This window comes from Pinus tabuliformis, chromosome 6 (assembly GCF_031772625.1).
Source record: "Pinus tabuliformis cultivar Carrire ecotype Pingquan chromosome 6, CPIR1, whole genome shotgun sequence".
Lineage (NCBI taxonomy): Eukaryota > Viridiplantae > Streptophyta > Pinopsida > Pinales > Pinaceae > Pinus > Pinus tabuliformis.
Genome location: NC_142292.1, coordinates 1,307,022,432 through 1,307,043,815, shown reverse-complemented (window position 1 = coordinate 1,307,043,815; position 21,384 = coordinate 1,307,022,432). Strand labels below are relative to the sequence as shown.

Genomic DNA, 21,384 nt, shown 5'->3' with positions numbered 1-21,384 from the left:
AATTTTACAAAAATATGAAGGCCAATTTTTTTATACTTTAACATAAATTTCCATACTTTTACCCATCTTAATTATAAATAATAATACCCTATATAATATTTTATAACTATAAATCTCCTTAACCTGTAAATTTTTTACATTGCCATTAGGGTTAAAATAAATGTTCCCATTGGCCCTGGGGTAAATTAAATGCTTTAAAGAGATTTAATGAATTTAATCGAGTGCTTTAGTATAACAAATTGGAATATTTTCTTGATTACGTTCCGCAAGTTGGAAAACCTATATCCCACTCAGATTAATTTAATGTTCTCAAAGATTCATTCATTACAATGTGTATATGATACGTGTACTCTTTATAAACCAAATCAAATTTGAACTACAAGCACGGGATTACACAGCCCCGTGCTCTAAGCTTTAAGACCCTAATGCTGCTATATCTCTCAGCCAGTCTGTGTTTACATCATAGCATCCTTGACTTAGTCACACCAGCTTTTTGTTGTCTATTCTTAGTTGTCACACGTTTCGAAAGAGAAAACAACGTACTATGACTGTAATTCCAAAGAAAATGTTTCCAAGGCTTTGAATGGGCTAAAATCAGGTATAGAATAAGACAGATGAAACATAAAAGCAATAAAAGGTTGAGTATTAAAAGAGCTTTATGGCTCAAATGATGCAGCATGATTCAAGCTTGATGAAGAAATCCGGGAGAATGTCTAGACGTGGCAGTGGCAAGGGCGAAGGAGGTGACACAATACCTGTTGTTCTCAGAACAAGAGAGGCTATTGTGATCTTGCTCTGTGTGGTAATCATAGCAGTGCCATGTGTGATTCTTTCTAGGAGTGCTAGGCCTATAGATCTGCTAGGACGCTCTGCTGTCAATTGGAGGAGGTTCAGCTACAACTTCCGAACCGGAGCTGGGGACTATAATCTGGTAAGTTTCTGACTCCAGCCTCTCTGCATTTGTTGGAACTGAAAATGGTTGCATTTGAAAATAAAATGCAATGCAAGTCATGGTATGTTAAAGCCTCATTTGACTGAAACAGCGGTATATTCATAACCAATTGCTGGCAAATGAATCCCAGTAGTGGTCTGACCTTGTCAAATAGCCCAACTGTGTATTGGGAATCCGTGAAACTCAAAATCACAGGTTGGGGGTAGCAAACCCACTCTATGAGATTTCTGAAATGTGTACCAAGATGGAAATCTGAACATATGGTAGCCGAATAGAAATCTGAGACTGCTCATGCCACACCCTCTTTGATCTTCTGCAGATATAATTGGGAAATCGTGCGCATGTCATGTGTATGTGGATTGAATTTCTGAGTATCTTTTTCGCAAAATGTCTTTTGCAAACTATAAGACCAAAAGTTCTTTGTCAAGCTGCGACAACGTGAATGCCTCCAATTTAACAGTTGGCTGAACAGTCTCTCTCATTATGCGTTCCTAGTTATAAATATATGTCTGGTACACGTGTTATGTAATCGCAGAATCCATGCCAATTTGACTAGTGAGAACTTATTGGCAAATGTCTCTCGCAAACAGTTACACCAAAGCCTCTTTGTTGTTTTTTGAGCATCATTTGAAATGTATGCACCGTTGAACACACAATGTGCAATTTTGCACTGGTTTTTTTGCAAATGCTTCCTGCAAACTATTATATCAGAGCTATTTTATGAATTACTGTGTACTGGGGACTGCTTTCCTGGGAGTGCATGGTCAGTGGTTGGTAAATACTAAAACACCTCAGACAAACTTCCTGGCCACTCTTCAACCCCACTTTGGAGTTTTTGGGAACGGTTTTTAATCTGTCTGCCATAGACTCATCGAAGTATCGCAGTATGAATCACCAGCTAGGACTTGAAAGTGTACAACTCGGACTTACAAGCCCTACCCAGATTGGTGCCTTGGCTCTCAACTGGGTGAAATTGACGCAGCCCAGTAAAACCTCAATCCCAGTCAGACAAACTCAGGTATGTCAAGTTTGATTCAAGTGCTTCTGAGTCAGAACAAGCCCTACCCAGATTGGAGCCTAAATTGGGTGAAATTGACACAGCCCAGACCTTACCCCCAGTGAATCATACTCAGGTAAGTCAAGTTTGACTCAAGTACTTGTGAGTCAGTTCTGGCTCACAAGTAACTCGCAAGTTTTTTATGCCCAGAAAGCTTGACTTGTGCAACCCTGAACCAAAAAACCCACTGGGCATATGTTACTGTTATTTGATGCCTGTTTCTGGACTAATTGTTTGGTTTAAAGATGGGGGAGTTGGTACAAGAAAAGGGTGGGACTGAGGGAGTAGTTTGCATATCTGGGATTGAAGGAGGTGTTTGCATGCTTGAAGAAGAGCATCACTATTAATGAGTCTTACTCTGTACTATTCTGTGGATGTTATCCACGTTGCAAATTCGGTCATTTGTAAGTTTCTTGCTTCAGAAAGTTTATTGATTTATGGAACATATATTGTTCTCCGTCATCTTGTTTATTGCAAATAAAGAATGAACAATGGATGGGAATAATCATCTTTCTTGAGATACCTACGCCTTCATCCTAGAAAGCCAAGTTCACTGCATGAAGAATGGAGGACCTGGACTGATTTCCTTATGGAATGTATATTGGTCTCCATCATCTCTTTTGTTACAATGTATTTGAAATAGGAATAAGTGTCTTTCTCGATATACCTGCCTCGTCAAACTAGAAAACCAAGTTCACTCCATGAAGAATTGAGGATCTGGACTGATTGACTTATGGAATTTATATTGGTCTCCATCATCTCTTTCCTTACAATGTAATTGAAATGGGATCAAGCTTCTTTCTTGAGAGGTCTGCATCTTCATTCTAGAAAGCCAAGTTCACTGAATGAAGAATGGAGGACCCGAACTGATTGATTACACATAAATCCAACCGGATGGAATCAGATCACTGCCATGACCATTTTTCAGATGAATTCCATACAAGGACAATTTAATGGTTACACTGAGGAAAGGCCTTGTGTATCTTGATTGATCTGATTTCTCACAACCATTGTCATCACAGCATAAGGAAGGCCTCAGTATGTGACATGCATGGAGAAGCCTATGTCCAGTCACCGAACTGTATTCTGCACATAATATTTTGTTTCTTCACATTCAAGCATCAAAACAATTTCATGAAAATGAACAATGCTTGCAGTATGTAGCCAGTTTTTGTTTAACTTTTGAAGAATCTCAGTTTAAATTAGAAATGTAATAACTTTGAAGGTCTATCGTGTCCTTGTCTTCTCAAGAGTTTCGGTTTTCACAGCTTCTTATTTTCTTTACATGCCACCATATCAGGGAACTCATTACTAATTCTTCCCAGACAAATTGTTAGTAATAACTCCTTTTAAAAGGAAGAAGGCATGGGATTTTTTTGACTGAAAATGTGTATTTTTTAATTATTTGTCTAGCTTTTGCTGAGTCTGGGTCGTACTCTCACTCTCTGACCTCGATGAGTTTGGCTACTATGATTGAACTGAATTTTGGTGGTCCTTCTGTTAAATTGTTATTGTTGAATCAGACTTGGTGTTTTCACTTATTGAAATAGTTAAATTGTCTATTGAAGGAGTGCCAACTTTTCACTCTTTCTAGTTTCTTCATTTCAAATTAAAAATGCTAATAAACCTATTAACCATTAGAACAACAATTTAGTCCCAGGACCAAACAAGTGAGCTTGCATTGCTCGGTGAATTGAATATGGAATCTGGACGTGTATCATGACAGAATATTGGCAAATGTCATTGCCTTATAGGAACTCTACTGTTTAGATTTATTGAAAATTAAAGTACCTAGGAGTTTTTGCCTCAGGAAGTGTATTCACTGTTTAAATTTCTTGAAAATTGAAGTACTTGGGAGTTTGTGCTTCGGGAAATGCAAATATTGAAATGGTCTTCGTTGAAATGTTTGCAGGTGATTCTTTTAGTCATAGAGAACTGTGTTTTTTGGCTAATAAAACAAAAAATGCATTTTTTTCCCTGTTGGTTAGACCCTTGGAGTTTTGAACTGATGGCCTTCACATAGAAGTACCTTAACAGTATGCTCCATCACCAACTATTCTACGACCTGTGGGCAACAAGAAATGCAATTTCTCTTTAGGCATTGAAGCAGTTCTTTGATGACTGAATTATAGCAGATATCTTTAGCAAAATGATTTTGGTGCCAACAATTCATCAGAACTATCTATATTTATCTGCTGCAATAGTTAGTTATGCGAATGACTCTACAGGAGTATTGAAACATGTGAATATTCAATAGAGCAATGTTATGTGCAGTAAAGTGTGTTAATATTTGTTCAATCTGAAATTTTAATCATGGCATGTAATTTTCGAAATGAGAAGAAGCATGTAATAGAAATAAAGAAATAGAATTATTAATGCTTGGTATCATACTGCAGAGCAATGAAGATGCAGAGCTGGCAAGGATTTTAAGAAAAGCTTCTATGCCAGATAATACAGTCATAATAACCACCTTGAATCGTGCATGGGCAACTCCAAACTCAATGATCGATCTTTTCCTTGAGAGCTTTCGCAGTGGTGAGAGAATAAGTAGTTTTGTGAAGCATTTGGTAATTGTGGCATTAGATCAAAAGGCATATGATCAATGCCTGTCCATTCATGTTCACTGCCTTATGCTGAAAACTGAAGGAGTTGATTTTTCTGGAGAAAAGTTTTTCATGACTGATGACTATTTGAAGATGATGTGGAGGAGAATCAATTTTCTGCAGACTGTTCTTGAGATGGGTTATAATTTTGTTTTTACGGTACATCTCTTACTTTGTCAGTTTTACTCTACGCCTTTCCATTATAATATACTGTCTGCATTTCTAATTCCCTGGTTTGGTAAATCTCTCTCTCTCTCTCTCACACACACATACACACACTTATATGGTGAAAGAAATTTTTATTATATATATAAACTCACAGATGTTGAGACATTTTTGGCTAATCTTCACTTGTGGGCACGTGCCACACTGCCGGCCCACATTGTTGGTAGTTGAGGCTCTTAATTAGCCGACCTATAAGTACTAGCGGGTAGTTACATCATTATTACTCTTTATTATACTTTTTTGTAATTTAGGGTAAGGCCAGCCTAATCTTCTCCTTGGGGCTAGTGCCTTAACCCTAGTAGGATGTGGCATAAATACACCAGATCCCTCATTTGTACAATCTTCACATTCAAGTGTGTTTATTCATTCTTTTGCCAAAGGACACCTACACTAGTTTGCTCTACTTATGTTGCACTCTCTTGAAGTCTTTTGTGGTGTTGCTATTTCTTGTTTATTGGATTAGGGTTTGTTGGAGAGCTTGCTGTAGATCCTCTATCTTATGATTCTAACACCAAAGACTGAGAATTATCTTATGATTCTAACACCAAAGACTGAGAATTACCAGTACAGCATATATAGGACCATTATTACATACACGCTTGTCCATGTTGAAAATTAGCGAGAAAAGTGATTCCTTGATTTGTGCCTTAATTCAAAGAGTCAAAGTCGAGTTCCTTTTTGTGCATGGCCGAGTTCCTAAAATTTAGGAGTTTCCCTAAAAATTAGGAATGCATGACGCAGTTAACTGATGCATTGAAATTGAAAGTCAAGTTCCTGATTTTCTAGTGTGAGTTAAATTGGTAACTGAAAGCTTAAGTGGAGTTAGCCTCCTAAATTTTAGGAGGATCTAGTTGATTAGTTATGTTGACTTTTATTAACTAGAAATGCTCCAGTTCAATTCCTTAATTAGAAATTCACTAATTTTAACCATTCGAATTGCCTTTAAAAGAAGGAACGAAGGCACAAGTTTAATCATTGTTTTGGTGAGCACAAGTTGGTGAGACCAAGCAATAGTAAGCACAAGTTTGTGCGTGGAGCTTGTGAGAAAAGAGTGTGCATATATTGGTAGAGGGCAGCAGAGATCAACAGCCTTGCAAGGGTTTCAAGCTTAGAACAAGCAGGAAAGACAAGTGTGTCTTTCAGATTGAAACAATTATTTTGTACGAGATCTATTTGTCACTTTCTCTATCAAAAAAATTCTCATCAAGCAGAGGGCTTTCCCAATTGGGTTCCCTAGTAAAAAATAATTGTCTTGAATTGTGTGATTGTGTTTTATTTCTGTTCCTATTCCGCTGCATCTAGTAGAGACATTTGGTGTTTATGTGAGAAGAAATTTTATTTCAGATTGCTCATATTAGCAGATCTGAATTTCGTGGAAATTCTACATGGTATCAGAGCAGTTGGAATAGATTTAATGGTCATCATAAGTGCATCTCTCATAAGGAGGAGGTTTGATCTCAGGTTGGTGATTCTGCTTCCAAGTTTTATGTTGATTGAATGCTAGGTGATGAGGGCTGTTCAGAGTATTGAACAACAATTCTGTAGCAGCCTATGTACAGTGTGTTGGAGGCCTGTTAGTGGCTGTCTAGTTGCCCTAAGTGTTGTGGACAAGTGGCAGACTTGTCACAACAAGTGGGTTGTATTTTGATACCCTAAGGATTGACTTTTGGAGCAGCCAAGAGCAGTCAAGTGGGTTGGTTTTGCTGCCCTAGTTCACTGGTTTGGTGTTTGACAAATCAAAGATAAGAGGGCTCATTGCAGAAGTTGTAGATCAGTCAAGGAGTGACTGTATGTGGGAAGATCTGAAAGCCCTAAGAAGAGTGACAGTAGCAGCTAATATGTCACAAAGATAGGGCAGATCTGGAAGGTTGAGCACTGTTCACAAACGTAGTTTTGAACAGTGACTTTCTTATGCAGTATGCAACAACTTGAAGGCCTCAACTAGAGTATGCATGAAGGGGCCCATGGACTATTATGAGGCAGATTGATGGAGCCCTAGTTCACGGCAGATCCAGAAGACCCGATGTGCAGACTTCTTAATGGAGCTAGAAGGCTGCTAGTGGGCAGATCAGTGAGCCAAAGTTCAGTGACACAAAAGGAGCTGTGATCATTGATAGTGGCAGATTATGGATTCACAGAACATGGTGGGAAAGAATATGTCTTCAGAATAGGTTCTGCAGAAAAAAGCGGGGAAGCCTTCTAGTTCAGAGGGAGCAGCTGCAACATCGGAGAACTTGGTAGAGTTGAAGACAGATCTAGGTGGACGAGGTTCTTCCAGGAACACCTTCCTCACTAAGAGGGAGTGTTGAAAATTAGCGAGAAAAGTGATTCATTGATTTGTGCCTTAATTCAAGGAGTCAAAGGCGAGTTCCTTTTTGTGCATGGTCGAGTTCCTAAAATTTAGGAGTTTCCCTAAAAATCAGGAGTGCACGAGGCAGTTAACTGATGTGTTGAAATTGAAAGTCAAGTTCTTCATTTTCTAGTGTGAGTTAAATTGGGAACTGAAAGCTTAAGTCGAGTTAGCCTTTTAAATTTTAGGAGGATTCAATTAACTAGTTCTGTTGACTTTTGTTAACTAGAAAATCTCCAGTTCAATTCCTTAATTAGAAATTCACTAATTTTAACCATTCAAATTGCCTTTAAAAGAAGGAACGAAGACACAAGTTTAATCATTGTTTTGGTGAGACCAAGCAATAGGAAACATAAGTTTGTGTGTGGAGCTTATGAGAAGAAGAGTGTGAAAGAGAAGCTTGTGCACAGATTGGTAGAGGGCAGCAGCGATCAGCAGTCTTTCAAGGGTTTCAAGCTTAGAACAAGCAGGAAAGACAAGTGTGTCTTTCAGATTGAAACAATTATTTTGTAAGAGATCTATCGGTCAGTTTTTCTATCAATAAAATTCTTATCAAGCAGAGGGCTTTCGCAATTGGGTTCCCTAGTAAAAAGTTACTGTCTTGAATTGTGTGACTGTGTTTTATTTCTGTTCCTATTCTGCTGCATCTAGTAGAATTTTTTTGTGTTTATGTGAGAAGAAATTTTATTTCAGATTGCTCATATTAGCAGATCAGAATTTTGTGGGAATTCTACATTCTGCCCTTCTGACTCAAATCATAAACCATATTATCAACATAACTGTAACTACCAACATATCTTATCATAATTGTCCAAAATAGGGTTTAAACTTTAACTTACCCTTTTGAATTGAACACTTAGAACCAGCAGACCATGACATATAGACATTTATTTATTAAAAAACTAGACATATTTATTTATATCCAAAACTACAGAAAACCAAGTTCTCAAATGGGACTGGACCAGACACAGACCACATAATGAAATTATAAACTACCGGGACAGTTTGTTATGCTGATGTTCACGTGCCTGAAGGGTGCTTCTTCTTTGCTGGACCTTAGGGAATTTCTTCTGCAATATATACGGGAGGTTCCTGCCTGCCACATTGTTAAATAAGCATTCCTGACATTTCCTAATGGTCTGCTTAAGAGGATTGTCCTTCTGATGGTCTTTATTAGTAATCTTTACCGAAAGACCATTTTCTTTAGCAGAGAGATCATTTTCTCTTTAACTTTCTCATGTTTGCAAGTGTTCCTTTGATTTGAGTCCGTCAGTCTCCTTCTGAATTTATAGATTACATTGTAGACCTTATCCATGGCAGGTCACATTTTCTCGGGCATTTGAGAACCAGTGGCGGAGGAGCTAGCATAATATACCTGCTGCAGGTCACATTTTCTCGGGCGTTTGAGAACCAGGGCCAGAGGAGCTAGCATAATATACCTGCTGTTCAATGAAGGGTCAAAACCACTCCTTTGACTCAAAAGAGTCAGCAAATTTGACTTCAGATGCCACTGTTGCTCTCCTGTGAGGTCCTACCCTTCTACCAGATTTGGCCATACTTGTGCAGGACTGAGAGGAAGATAGTGAGAAGAAGAAACATAAACTGTGCAGTGTGGTGGTATTCCCCTTTCAACCAGTGTAAGAATCTACAACAATTAATGAGAAATGAGTGCTATGAAAGGTGGCAGGCTTATCTGCCTGTCTGTGCTTGTACATCCATGTGATTCTGGTGCCAACCCAATCTCTCAAAATTGGCACTCTATAACGTCTACGCCAGTAACCAAGAGTAAGAGATGAGGGAGAGGGGTGAGTGGGAACACATGCCCCTAGGTGCTCAGGGAGTTCACTCTTCTGCTCTTCATTCCCTATCAAGGTGGGGAAGGGGAGCTACTAGAGACATAAAGTTTAAACACACTGCCTTTTGATGATATTTCTAGGCTTTCCATCTAGACTGCCATTTGATTGGATGATCTCCGAACCTGAACAAATCTGTATCTCTCAACGAATTTTATTGCATCTTTACACCATAGCAAATTGCTTTCTAGCTCAGTTTATTTTTCATTTAAGAGATTGATTATAAGCTTTGAATCACCATCAAAAAACGACTTTTTGACATCATATGCCCAGAATCCCTGCCTCACATTTTGCCTTGTTATTAGCATCACTACCTAGGAATTGGTGGTATAGTCTCGTTACATGGTCACAATGATCTCTTATTACTCTTCCTGATCCTACTATTCCACGGTTTCTTTTTGAGGCACTATCAAAGTCACCCCTAAACCATCCCTTAATGGGTATATATATACTTGTTTGTCTTCCGTGACTGTCTTTCTCTGTCCTTTATGGAAATTACCTATTGCCTCTAGCTTACAAAGTTTCACTAACTCATGTTCAGACTCAGGAAGGATACCTTCTTTTAACTTTCTTGATTTTGCTTGCTTTGTTTGTATTACAGCTCATATAATTTTGTTCAAAATTTTCTTCAAAACACTTGCTGTTCCTGTCTTTCCATGGAAAGTACATAATGAAAAGTTGAAAACCAGGATTAGATTCCACCTTTCTTTTAAGGATCTCGGATTTTCAGGGAGCTTCTCCATTCTGTAAAATGTCACTGTACCATCTCCCCCTTTGGCAAGCACTGTCTACCAATTTTGCTTCACAAGTTCCAGAATTGATATTCCGATTCACACTTAGGGAAGATATAAATATAATTGCAGCGTTCCAGCTCTTTCAAGCACCCACTGCATCTTGAGGGACCCTTTACTTCTCTCTGTCTCAGGGCTTCTTCTGATGGGACTTTTTCCTTAAAGGATCAGGCATGGAAATATGACCATTTGGGCCCAAATTTCATTTATCTTTCTCTGGATTCTCTGGAATTTTCTGGACTAATTTTCTGCTTTGTTGCTTCTTTAAATATCTGTGGTATTCTCATTAGGTTCCTTCTTCTCGAGTACTTGCCTCCCCTGCAAAAAGGGTATGGTCCATGAATTGGTTGTGTAATAGGGTTTGGACTGGAAGATGGTTTTTTATCAGACCCTAATCTCTACCTTTATTTGAGATTCTGAACAAGCATGGAGATAAAGGTCATTTCTGTTTTAGACCTCTGGTTATTGTAAGAATTTAGATGGGCCTCCATTGACTAGGACAGAAAGAGGCTGTAGAGAAGCATTCTTCCATAAAAAGTGAAAATTCAGGACTGTCTTCTTTGGAGATAGGAGCCATTAAGTATGAGGATATTCCCAAACATGTCTTCTAGTCTCAAATTATTCAAATGGCCAAGTTCTGTTAAAACTTAAAAGGTCTTTAAAAATATATTTGCTTCTTTGCAGTATTCTATTTGTGTCTGCCCTTAAATTACTCTGTTTTTAGTTGTTGGGATTTTGGAAGTCTGTTCTGGGCTATCTAGCTCGGAGAGACTATGAAACAAACTGGTATTTGTTTCCCCTTCCTTAAGCCATTCCTTAAGCCATTGTATTCTTGCTTTTTGCCTCCAAAAATATCTAATAATCTCCTTTATATAAACCTCATCTAGTTTAACTGATAATTCATTTTTCTTTATCCACAATGTCTCAATTACATTCTTCTTCCTCAAGTTCTTGGAGACTATACATTTCTTTTCACACCTTATCGTTTTTACTGAAAATGTTCTAAAAGACATTTTTGCTCTGATCATTTTATTTCCCTTCAGATTTTGCAGTCTTTTGTGCAGGATGAATATTTTGATCCAGATCGGGGAAGTTCCACATTCCAGCATTCTTGAATATCTATTTTCTTGGTGAGGGTGGTCACGCTATATGTCCTCAAATCTGAAAGAGGTGTTACCTCTGGAAATACTGGGGCTCACTGACCTATGATTGGAATGGGCTCCCTTCATTATGAAGGATTATAATTCAAACAGTTTATCAGTCCAATCTTCGCTAATTAGAAATCTGTTCAATAGTTCCTTTACAAAAGCCTTTCCTTTCCTTCTGATGCTCAATGTGAAGTTGCCATTCTTTGGCTACACATCAACCAGTTCTTTTTGATAAACTCAGCAAGTATAGAATCGTTTTTCCCTACAAAACCCCCTTTCTTCTCATGGGCTCCTGTAATAAGGTTCAACTTCAAACACCTGCCAAGATCCTAGGGAGATTTCAGAGGCCTTCCCTCTCTCTTGCAAGACAGTTCCAGCATAAAGGCTTAAGGATTGCTAGCTTTGGACCATAGATATTTGCTATGTACATTGTAGACAGAGAGATTCCTACTCTTGAGAAAACCAAAGTTCGGAATGAAACCTGCCTTAAGTAATATTTTAATTTCAACAACGTTAGGGTTAACCCATAAAATGTCAATTAACAATAAAATGTGCTCAAGTGAGATGCATGTAAGTTATTTGCTCTTGAAATCTTGATAGCAATGCTTCCATAAATGAGGAAATACCCAAAATAAAATTTGCACCAGTGACTTCAAAGTAAAAAAATGGCAGCTTAATGTGAGCAAGTGAATTAAAGTGATGCAAGTAAGTTGCTTGCAAAATAAATTGTTTCAAGTAGACAATAAAAATATAATGCTCCAAGGAAATATCAACAATATTTAAAATAACAATGTAGCAAAAGTTGACAAAAATGAAGCATGTACTCAAGTAGTCATGAAACAATTTACCAAGCATAATGGAAATGAATTAATGAACTAAATCAAAGCTTGCCAAGAATGTAAAGTGCTTGCATGTAAAGAAAGATTTGCTCAAGTAAAGCGTTAACTTGTAGCTCAAAGCAACAATGAAATGAAGGATGCAAAGCTCAAGTAAAAATGTAGCAAACTTAATTTAGTAAAAAATGGAGTTTTGAGGTTGTGTTAATTTCCAAAATTTACCATGTGTGAACAAGTATTAGCAAATGGAAAGTGCATGCAAAATAAACTAAATTGTGAAAGTTGAATGCAAATCAATCCACCCACAAGAATCCTCTTTCTAAATGAGGAGGTGGGATACCAAGGGATGAATCCCAAGCTCCCTCAAGCCCAAGAAGATTATTTTATTAGAGGTATTACAATGAGGAGAAGGCCTTAAAAGGCTGCCCACACGATGAAAGAGAAACTTTACAAAATTGGAACTATATGAGCTAGATTCTCCTTGTACAATGTGAAAATTTGGCAACCAAAGTAGCTAAAGAGACCTCCTCAAAATTTGAAAATTTCAAGGGGAAAATCAGCCTTAAGAGGCCCACGACCTAGCTTTATGTGCAACTCTCAAATGAACTTGACCTTTTTAAAATGCAGCCCCAAATGTGTGCTAAGGTCCTACAAGCAATTTGTTATATGTTTCAAGTGAAAATTCCTTCAAGCTGCTACAACATGAGTTAGCAAACACTTGAAACCAAAGGCTGCAAAAACAAGTCAAATATTAGTGGAGAATTAGTTGAGAAAATGTGATATATATACAAGATCATATTTACAAGAGCCAAGTTAAAGAGTATTAGTAAACTCTCCTCTTTGCATAGCCATTATCAAGCTCTTGAAATAGGAAATGAAAGCATTTGGAGCACAACGTTTAATAAAAGTAATTTAATTTTAAAAGTACTTGGATTGTGTACAAGCTATGTCCCGAAACCTCTGCAAAACCACTATGTAAGATAAGACTATGAAGGCTCAAAGAACAAATGAGAGCTTCCTCTCACGCTTGATTTTTTGATGCCAACAAGATGTTCCCTCTACAAAACTTCAATCAAGAATTAGTTCCATATAGATTTAAAAATAAACAATGATAAGAAACTCTAGAGATTTATTTGAAACCAACTAGAGCATTCTATACCTAGAGAATATTTCTAAATCAAATGTTAATGCAAGATAGCTCTACATTAAGAAATCTACAAGAGCATATGGAAACAAATTAGATTAAAGCATGAGTAAAAGGAATTATACTAATGATCAATAATTCATCACACTCCAAAAGGAAGAACACCTCATGAATGAAACCCCAAAGTCTATTGATATTTCTGAAATTGTACAAGGCAACAACGTTTCCACAAGCATAATAGCTAATAACAGTGATACATGTGTGAGAGACCATAACTCTATTACATAGAAGATTGGGAGCCAATCCCAAGGCAAATGGTGACAATCCCAAGACAAATAACTCTACTTTCTCCATTGAAGGAGCTCGAATTAGATGAGGGGACATGTGGGAGAGTGAAGTGGAGTGGTAGAAGACCACTATCCACCTCACTCAAGTAAACGCTAATCCAATCTCAAGTCAACTCGTGATATCTCCTTGAAGCTCGAGTTAACTTCCTCAAATTGTGGATCTTGTCATTGGAACTCGTTGTCTTCTCCACAGAAAAACCGATTTGTTTGATTTGTGGTTTATGTGGAGTCCACATTACTTGGTACACAACCTTGACCTTTAGATGAATTTCCACGTCATTTCCACATCATTTGAGCATGTGTGGATATTTATTTTTCTCCATTTATTTAATTGTTGGGTTAATTTATTGCCACATTTTCCACAAAACTTATGAAAAGTGGGTTTTGAGGGTTTAGAACTTCAAAGTGTGTCAAAGTAGAAAGTTGAGGGTGAGAGGTGTAATTTTGAGCACACATACCCCATACAACTTCTCTAGACATCACTTATTACATTTTACATTCAGATTTTATTCAAATTTCCGCCCTGTGGGAATTTAAAAAAATTTAAAGTTTGACCTATACACCTAATCAAATTCCACGAAATATTACGAGTGATCTAGTATGGTAATATCAATGACTCTGGACACTAGGACTCACCCACGGCCTCACCATCAAGCCACACTCCGACTTTGGGGTTATGGTTGGAGGAAAAAACTCAATTAATTATTAAGTCCCCGTAAGCACGTAATAATTAACCAAGCGAAAAAAACTTCCTAGAGTAAACTCACTTGATGACAAGGTCCCAAGTTACCTAGGCCTATGACATGACTCAACTCATCATACTAGCATCACTTTACATCATCCCCGTAAGGCGTGGAATTTGAGTACAACATGAGAAGAAAAAATAGAGTTAAAAAACTTTGATGATATAGTGAACTCTGATGGTACATGAAGCCTCTGACACATCCTTGGGCATGGAGTTTTCAAAAAAATTTCAGGTACACTTTAGTGGTCAATATGGCCTAGCAACTTGGATGGGATTAAGAGGTAAGCATGATTATCAAGCACACTTTGATTAGATTCCTTAAGAATTTAAGTTAGAGACCGGTGCCTTAGGATATTTATTACTTGCACAATTATGATTAAATTTCCAAGTTACCAAATGAACAATTGTTGCAATATGCAATCTCTATCCTATATGAAGTATAGGACCTAAAGCTATGTGAGATGCAAGCTCTTGGTTACTTTCAATTTTATGCCTAATCTAAGTGATTCCGTCTCCTCAATTCTTTGGAACTAGTCTCGAACGCTAAGTTGCATGAAACGTCGAAACGTTTGGAAGTTTCTGAAACGGGTATGGTTGGAAACGCGACCCCCCAAAAATGGAAACGTCATATATCTATATATATATATGTATGTATGTAATTTTTAATTTTAGATATCATTTTTGGGATTCAACTGCGTTAAGTAAGTCATTCAAACGTATGACCATTTCCATGAGAGGTAGTCGTAACTGACTAATTTCTCATGATTTTTGAATAGTTCACTTAGCACTCATTGCATCGGGTGATGCTCACAGGGGTGAAGAAGTGGGATTGAAACTAGCGAAATGTGGAGAACGAATCACATAGCATCAATCATCACTTCCGGGGCTTGCACCCGGTAACCAGGACTTCCCAGGAGGTCACCCATCCCAGAACTCCTCTGGCTCAAGCGCGCTTAACTGTGGAGTTTTTCCCACAATCAAGCCCACTTAGCTTGCTACCCCATTTGCAAAACCTTAGCAAGTATTGTGCCTCATGAACCATTCAAGTAGAGATCCCTTGACTCTTTTTTGAATTTAAGTATGGGGGATTACGCAGTGCATTATATTAGATATCATTTTTGGGATTCAACTGCGTTAAGTAAGTCATTCAAACGTATGACCATTTCCATGAGAGGTAGTCGTAACTGACTAATTTCTCATGATTTTTGAATAGTTCACTTAGCACTCATTGCATCGGGTGATGCTCACAGGGGTGAAGAAGTGGGATTGAAACTAGCGAAATGTGGAGAACGAATCACATAGCATCAATCATCACTTCCGGGGCTTGCACCCGGTAACCAGGACTTCCCAGGAGGTCACCCATCCCAGAACTCCTCTGGCTCAAGCGCGCTTAACTGTGGAGTTTTTCCCACAATCAAGCCCACTTAGCTTGCTACCCCATTTGCAAAACCTTAGCAAGTATTGTGCCTCATGAACCATTCAAGTAGAGATCCCTTGACTCTTTTTTGAATTTAAGTATGGGGGATTACGCAGTGCATTATATTAGATATCATTTTTGGGATTCAACTGCGTTAAGTAAGTCATTCAAACGTATGACCATTTCCATGAGAGGTAGTCGTAACTGACTAATTTCTCATGATTTTTGAATAGTTCACTTAGCACTCATTGCATCGGGTGATGCTCACAGGGGTGAAGAAGTGGGATTGAAACTAGCGAAATGTGGAGAACGAATCACATAGCATCAATCATCACTTCCGGGGCTTGCACCCGGTAACCAGGACTTCCCAGGAGGTCACCCATCCCAGAACTCCTCTGGCTCAAGCGCGCTTAACTGTGGAGTTTTTCCACAATCAAGCCCACTTAGCTTGCTACCCCATTTGCAAAACCTTAGCAAGTATTGTGCCTCATGAACCATTCAAGTAGAGATCCCTTGACTCTTTTTTGAATTTAAGTATGGGGGATCTCTACTTGAATGGTTCATGAGGCACAATACTTGCTAAGGTTTTGCAAATGGGGTAGCAAGCTAAGTGGGCTTGATTGTGGGAAAAACTCCACAGTTAAGCGCGCTTGAGCCAGAGGAGTTCTGGGATGGGTGACCTCCTGGGAAGTCCTGGTTACCGGGTGCAAGCCCCGGAAGTGATGATTGATGCTATGTGATTCGTTCTCCACATTTCGCTAGTTTCAATCCCACTTCTTCACCCCTGTGAGCATCACCCGATGCAATGAGTGCTAAGTGAACTATTCAAAAATCATGAGAAATTAGTCAGTTACGACTACCTCTCATGGAAATGGTCATACGTTTGAATGACTTACTTAACGCAGTTGAATCCCAAAAATGATATCTAATATAATGCACTGCGTAATCCCCCATACTTAAATTTTTAATTTTATTTTATTATTATTTAAATAAGTTAATAACGCATCTTGTGAGAAAAAAAAGAATGAGACACATAAATGGCATTTTAGTAGGAAAACCCAATCTATGTTGACTCTCATAGATGATTAAATGATTCAAAATCCAATATTATCATTTATAGATGAGGCTGTACATCCAAGATTTGAAAATCGCCTTTATATATGAGCCTTTACATCCAAAATCAACCTTCATACGTGGCTATATGTGCTAAAAATGAAACATAACATACTCTAATGACAAGTACAGTTACATATCTTATAATCCTAACCTTCATCTTCATTAACAAAAATATAACAAGTTGCTTTTTTAACAGAACTAGAGCATGGATTGATTAGAGATAAATTAGTTTGTGGAGTGATTAAACATAAAATATAGTGTTATATTAAATCTATCTTGGCCATAGAAGAGCCCCACAACCTTCTTGGGTGCTTGAGTGAGCCTGCAAAAGCAAAAGGTCACGGAAATGGGTCAAAATTTGCCGGAAACGGGGTAGTAATGGGCCGAAATGCCATAGAACCCGCGTTTTAGTTGCATTTCAGCGATGTTTCGGCGTTTCAGGGAGTTTCGGGTATGGGGACGCCACCTCGGGGGCCGTTTCCTGCAACATAGCTCGAACACAAGTTATAGAGAGAAGCCCAAAAGAAGGAGGCTATCAGAGCAGGAGGTAACTCCTCAAAACAAATCATGAAATTCATTCAGGCTGTTCATTATTATATACAGGTGGGAGAGACTGTTCATTTCATCTCCTGGTGACTCTTCATCTTTTCTTTTATTTATTTATATTAATGACAGTTGTTCACCCAATACTTATGATTAGGTGTCAACATTCCCCTCCCCCTTTAATCTGAAGGGATGTTGGTGAGTCCAAGCATCGTTCTGAATCTTTCAAGCTTTTCTCTTCCAAGCGCTTTGGTGACGATGTCTGCAATTTGCTCATTAGTGGAACAATGGCGGAGATGGATTGTTTTGGCCTCAACATGATGTCGAATCAGATGATATTTAGTATTGATGTGCTTCGTTCGATCATGGAACTTTGGGTTTTTGGCCAACTTTATTGCCGAGGTATTGTCAATCATGAGTGGTGTTGATTGTACTTGTTTTACCTGCAAATCTTCAAGAATTTTGCTGAGCCACACAATTTCTTTTGTTGCCTCAGTTGCTGCCACATATTCTGCCTCTGTTGTGGAATTTGCTGGAACTGATTGTTTGCGTGATCTCCAGGAGACAACTCCTGATCCAAGACTCATAGCATAACCTGAAGTAGATACCTCAGTTTCTTTGTCTCCATCGAAGTCTGAATCAGAGTATCCAATCAAGCTGAAGTCACCCACTTGTGTATACTTGATTCCAAAGTCTTGAGTTCCCTTCAAGTACTTTAGAACTCTTTTTGTACCAGACCAATGTCCCTCACGAGGCTTTTGCATAAACCTGGAGAGGATTCCAACAACAAACAAAATGTTTGGTCTGGTAGTAGTTAGGTAGTTGAGACTTCCTATAAGCTGTCTATACTTTGTTGCATCCTCAAATTCTTTTCCTTCAATGGATGTGAGCTTTAAGTTTTGTTCCATTGGAGTAGTTAGAGGATTGCATTCAGTCATGCCAAACCTGTTCAATAGATCTCCAATGTACTTCTTTTGAGAAAGGAATATGGACTTCGGATGTTGAGTTACTTCAATACCAAGATAGTAATGAACTTAGCCCAAATCACTCATTTCAAAGCCTTTCTTCAATTCTTTCTTTATGGATGCAATGTAGCTTTCATTGTTCCTTGTCATCAAAAGATCATCTACATATACAACAAGATATACAACTGTTTTTCCAACTTTCTTGGCAAACAAAGTTGCATCATCAAGATCATAATGTTTGAAATTGAGTTTCAGAAGATGCTCAGTTAGTTTTTCATACCAGGCTCGCGGTGCTTGTTTGAGGCCATACAAGGATTTCACAAGTTTGCATACTTTATGTTCATGTCCTTTCACAGCAAATCCTTCAGGTTGGGACATAAAAACATTCTATTTTAGATCTCCATTCAAGAAAGCAGTTTTTACGTCCATTTGATGGACTTTCCAACCGTTCTGAGCTACTAGGGCAAAGAGTGTTCGAATGGTGGCCCATTTTCCTATGGGGGCAAAAGTCTCCTCATAATCGACCCCTTCCTTCTGTGCAAAACCTTTTGCCACAAGCCTGGCTTTGTGCTTGTTAAGTGAGCCATCAGCTTTATACTTGTTCTTGTAGACCCACTTGCAGCCAATTGGTTTGGTTCCTAATGGAGGATCAACTAGCTTCCAAGTGCCATTCTTTATCAGGGCATCATACTCCTTTTGCATCGCTTCTTTCCATTCATCACGAGAAGCAACTTTTTTGAAGGAAGTTGGTTCAAAATCTGTAGACAAATTCAATTCACAATCATAAGAAACATCCATATCAACAGGGGAATCAGAGTCATCTACATCATCTCCATTTTGCCTGTTTGAATTTCTAGTTCATGTCTTTCCAACCTCATCAGGATGAACGCTTTCAAGTGTCTTTGTCAGCCACTTTGGGGGACCTTTCTCAGATGGTCCAGGCTGCTCTGTTGATTGAGTTGGGACTAAATCAAGATTGAGTTTTCCAATTCTATCAGTCACATCACTTAAAGTATCATTCGTTGTTGGAGTTTCATGCGGGGGAGAGAGTGCTTCAAAAGAAGATTCCACAGGTTGATCTAGTATAGGAGTCCCCCTTTCAAGATGTGGAATCTGATTATCAAATTCTTGAAATGATTTTGCATTTGCGAATCTATCCAAGTGATCAAGTTGTCACTCAACAACGTTGTCAGTTTTGGATGATTCAAGAAAGATTACATCTCTAGATACAACAAACTTTTTATTGACTTCATTATAGAGACGGTATGTTTTGGAGGTGTTTGAATACCCCAGGAAGATACACTTACGACTTCTTGCACCAAGTTTGTTTCGATGTACCTTTGGTATCAAGGCATAACAGGTGGAACCAAAGACCCTGAGATGCTTTACCGAAGGAATGTGCCCAAACCACATTTCATAGGGAGTCTTGTTTCTGATAGCATTAGATGGACATCTATTCTTTATATATACAACACATAGAACTGCATCAGCCCAAAACATCAATTTTACATTTTTGAAAAACATCATGGAGCGCACCATATTTAAGATTGCCCTATTCATTCTTTCAGCTACACCGTTTTGTTGGGGATTATAAGGCACAGTTGTTTGATGTTTGATCCCATGTTGGCGAAGATAGTTTTCAAATTCATTTGAAGTGTATTCTTTTCCATTATTAGCGCGAATAGAGCCAATATGAGATTGTGCATCATTTTCAATCCATGTATGAAAGTTCTTGAATGTTTGAAAAGCATCAGATTTGTTCTTCAATAAATAAACCCAACACATTTTGGTGTAGTCATCAATAAATGTCATCATATATTTATTTCCATTTGCAGAAGGAACAGGCATTGGACCACATAAATTTGAATGAATGAGTTCAAGTTTTCTATGTGCTATTGAATGTGAATCATGAAAACACTGTTTGCTATGCTTTCCTAGAATGCAAGCATCACATTGCTTAAGTTTCCTAGGAATTGTAGGCAAACCAGCAACACCATTTTTCTTCAACAAGCGAAGGCTGTCATAGTTCAAATGTCCAAATTTAGCATGCCATAATAAACTTGATGGAAATGTACCTTCTTCATAATGAGAATTATATGAGAAATGTTGTGCACGAGCAGAGGTACCCTGCAACTTGAGAAGCCTTTCTTCTTCTATCCCCCTCATGACAAGTGAGTGGTCAGATGCTTTTCTCACCTCAATCTTGCCATCAAACATATGAATGGAGTGACCTTGCCGGCGGATGTGGACCAAGGACAACAAGTTTCTCTTCAGCTGTGGGAGATATAGAACATGATGCAGAAGGAAGTCTGGAAGACCAGGCAATTTAAGCCTGATTGTGCCAAGTCCTGATGGCTTGAGTTTTGATTGGTCTGCAAAGTATACTGCTCCATCAACATTGTCAGTAAATTCTTCAAAAAAATATTTTCTATGAATCATGTGGCAAGTTGCTCTTGAATCAAGCAACCAATCATTTTTCCAAGAAGAAAGTGAAGCATTAAATAAGTTTTCGTTTACTCCAATATTACATTGTGCCACAACATAATGAGTGGATTCAGGGGCTTTACCTTTGTCTGTGTCATTAGTTTTACCTTTGGGTTGGTTTCTTTGCTGCTCAATTTTGTCCCAAGGTAACTTGCATGTGGAGGCATCATGTGATCCATTTCTTTTGCAACGTATGCAGTGCAAATCTAACTTTTCTCCTTGAGAGTGTCTGCCCCCTGCCTCTGAAATATCTTCCTCTTCCTCTTCGACCACTTCTTCCTCTGGAAGAATTTTGGGCAAGATTCTTTTCTTTATGAGCAAGGCACACAGCCTCTTCAGAAGATTCAGGGGCTGTCTTCTTTCCAAAAGCTTTCTCTCTTTCAGCAAATTTTTTCACAAGAGAGTCAAAGGTAATATCTTTGAGATTTCCATTTGCTTGCAATGACTCAAGATAATTGAAGTAAGTAGGATAAAGTGCCTTGAGAAAGCGATCAGAGGAATATCCAATTTAACCTTAGTGGATTTGATATCATGCATTATAGATTTTACTTCGGATGCAAGAGCAAGAGGATCATTATTTTGTAATTCAAGAGTGAAGAGTTTAATCATGAGTTGAACAACTTCAAGTGCAGAGTGTGAGTCATAGAGTTCCTTCAGTTTTTGTAAGGATTCGAAAGCATTTGAAAATGGCGAAATATGACAACTCACCTCTTCAATTATAGATGCTGCAATTAATGCATAGGCTTTGCTGTTCTTATTTTCCCAAATGGCGAACTCCTTGTCTGAGGTAGGCTGTTCCGGCTCTTTG

At 38.3% G+C, this 21,384-nt stretch overlaps 1 protein-coding gene across 1 annotated transcript in view; it reads left to right on the top strand.

Moving 5' to 3' along the window:
• The first annotated feature begins 352 nt into the window (after nucleotides 1–352).
• LOC149263414 (uncharacterized protein At4g15970-like) overlaps nucleotides 353–21,384 on the top strand; it is a 75,186-nt gene continuing 54,154 nt past the window's right edge. The window contains exons 1-2 of the mRNA XM_089426253.1: nucleotides 353–931; nucleotides 4,406–4,771. Of these exons, the coding sequence (XP_089282379.1) occupies nucleotides 659–931; nucleotides 4,406–4,771 (639 nt within the window). The 5' untranslated portion in view covers nucleotides 353–658. The remainder of the gene's footprint in view (nucleotides 932–4,405; nucleotides 4,772–21,384) is intronic.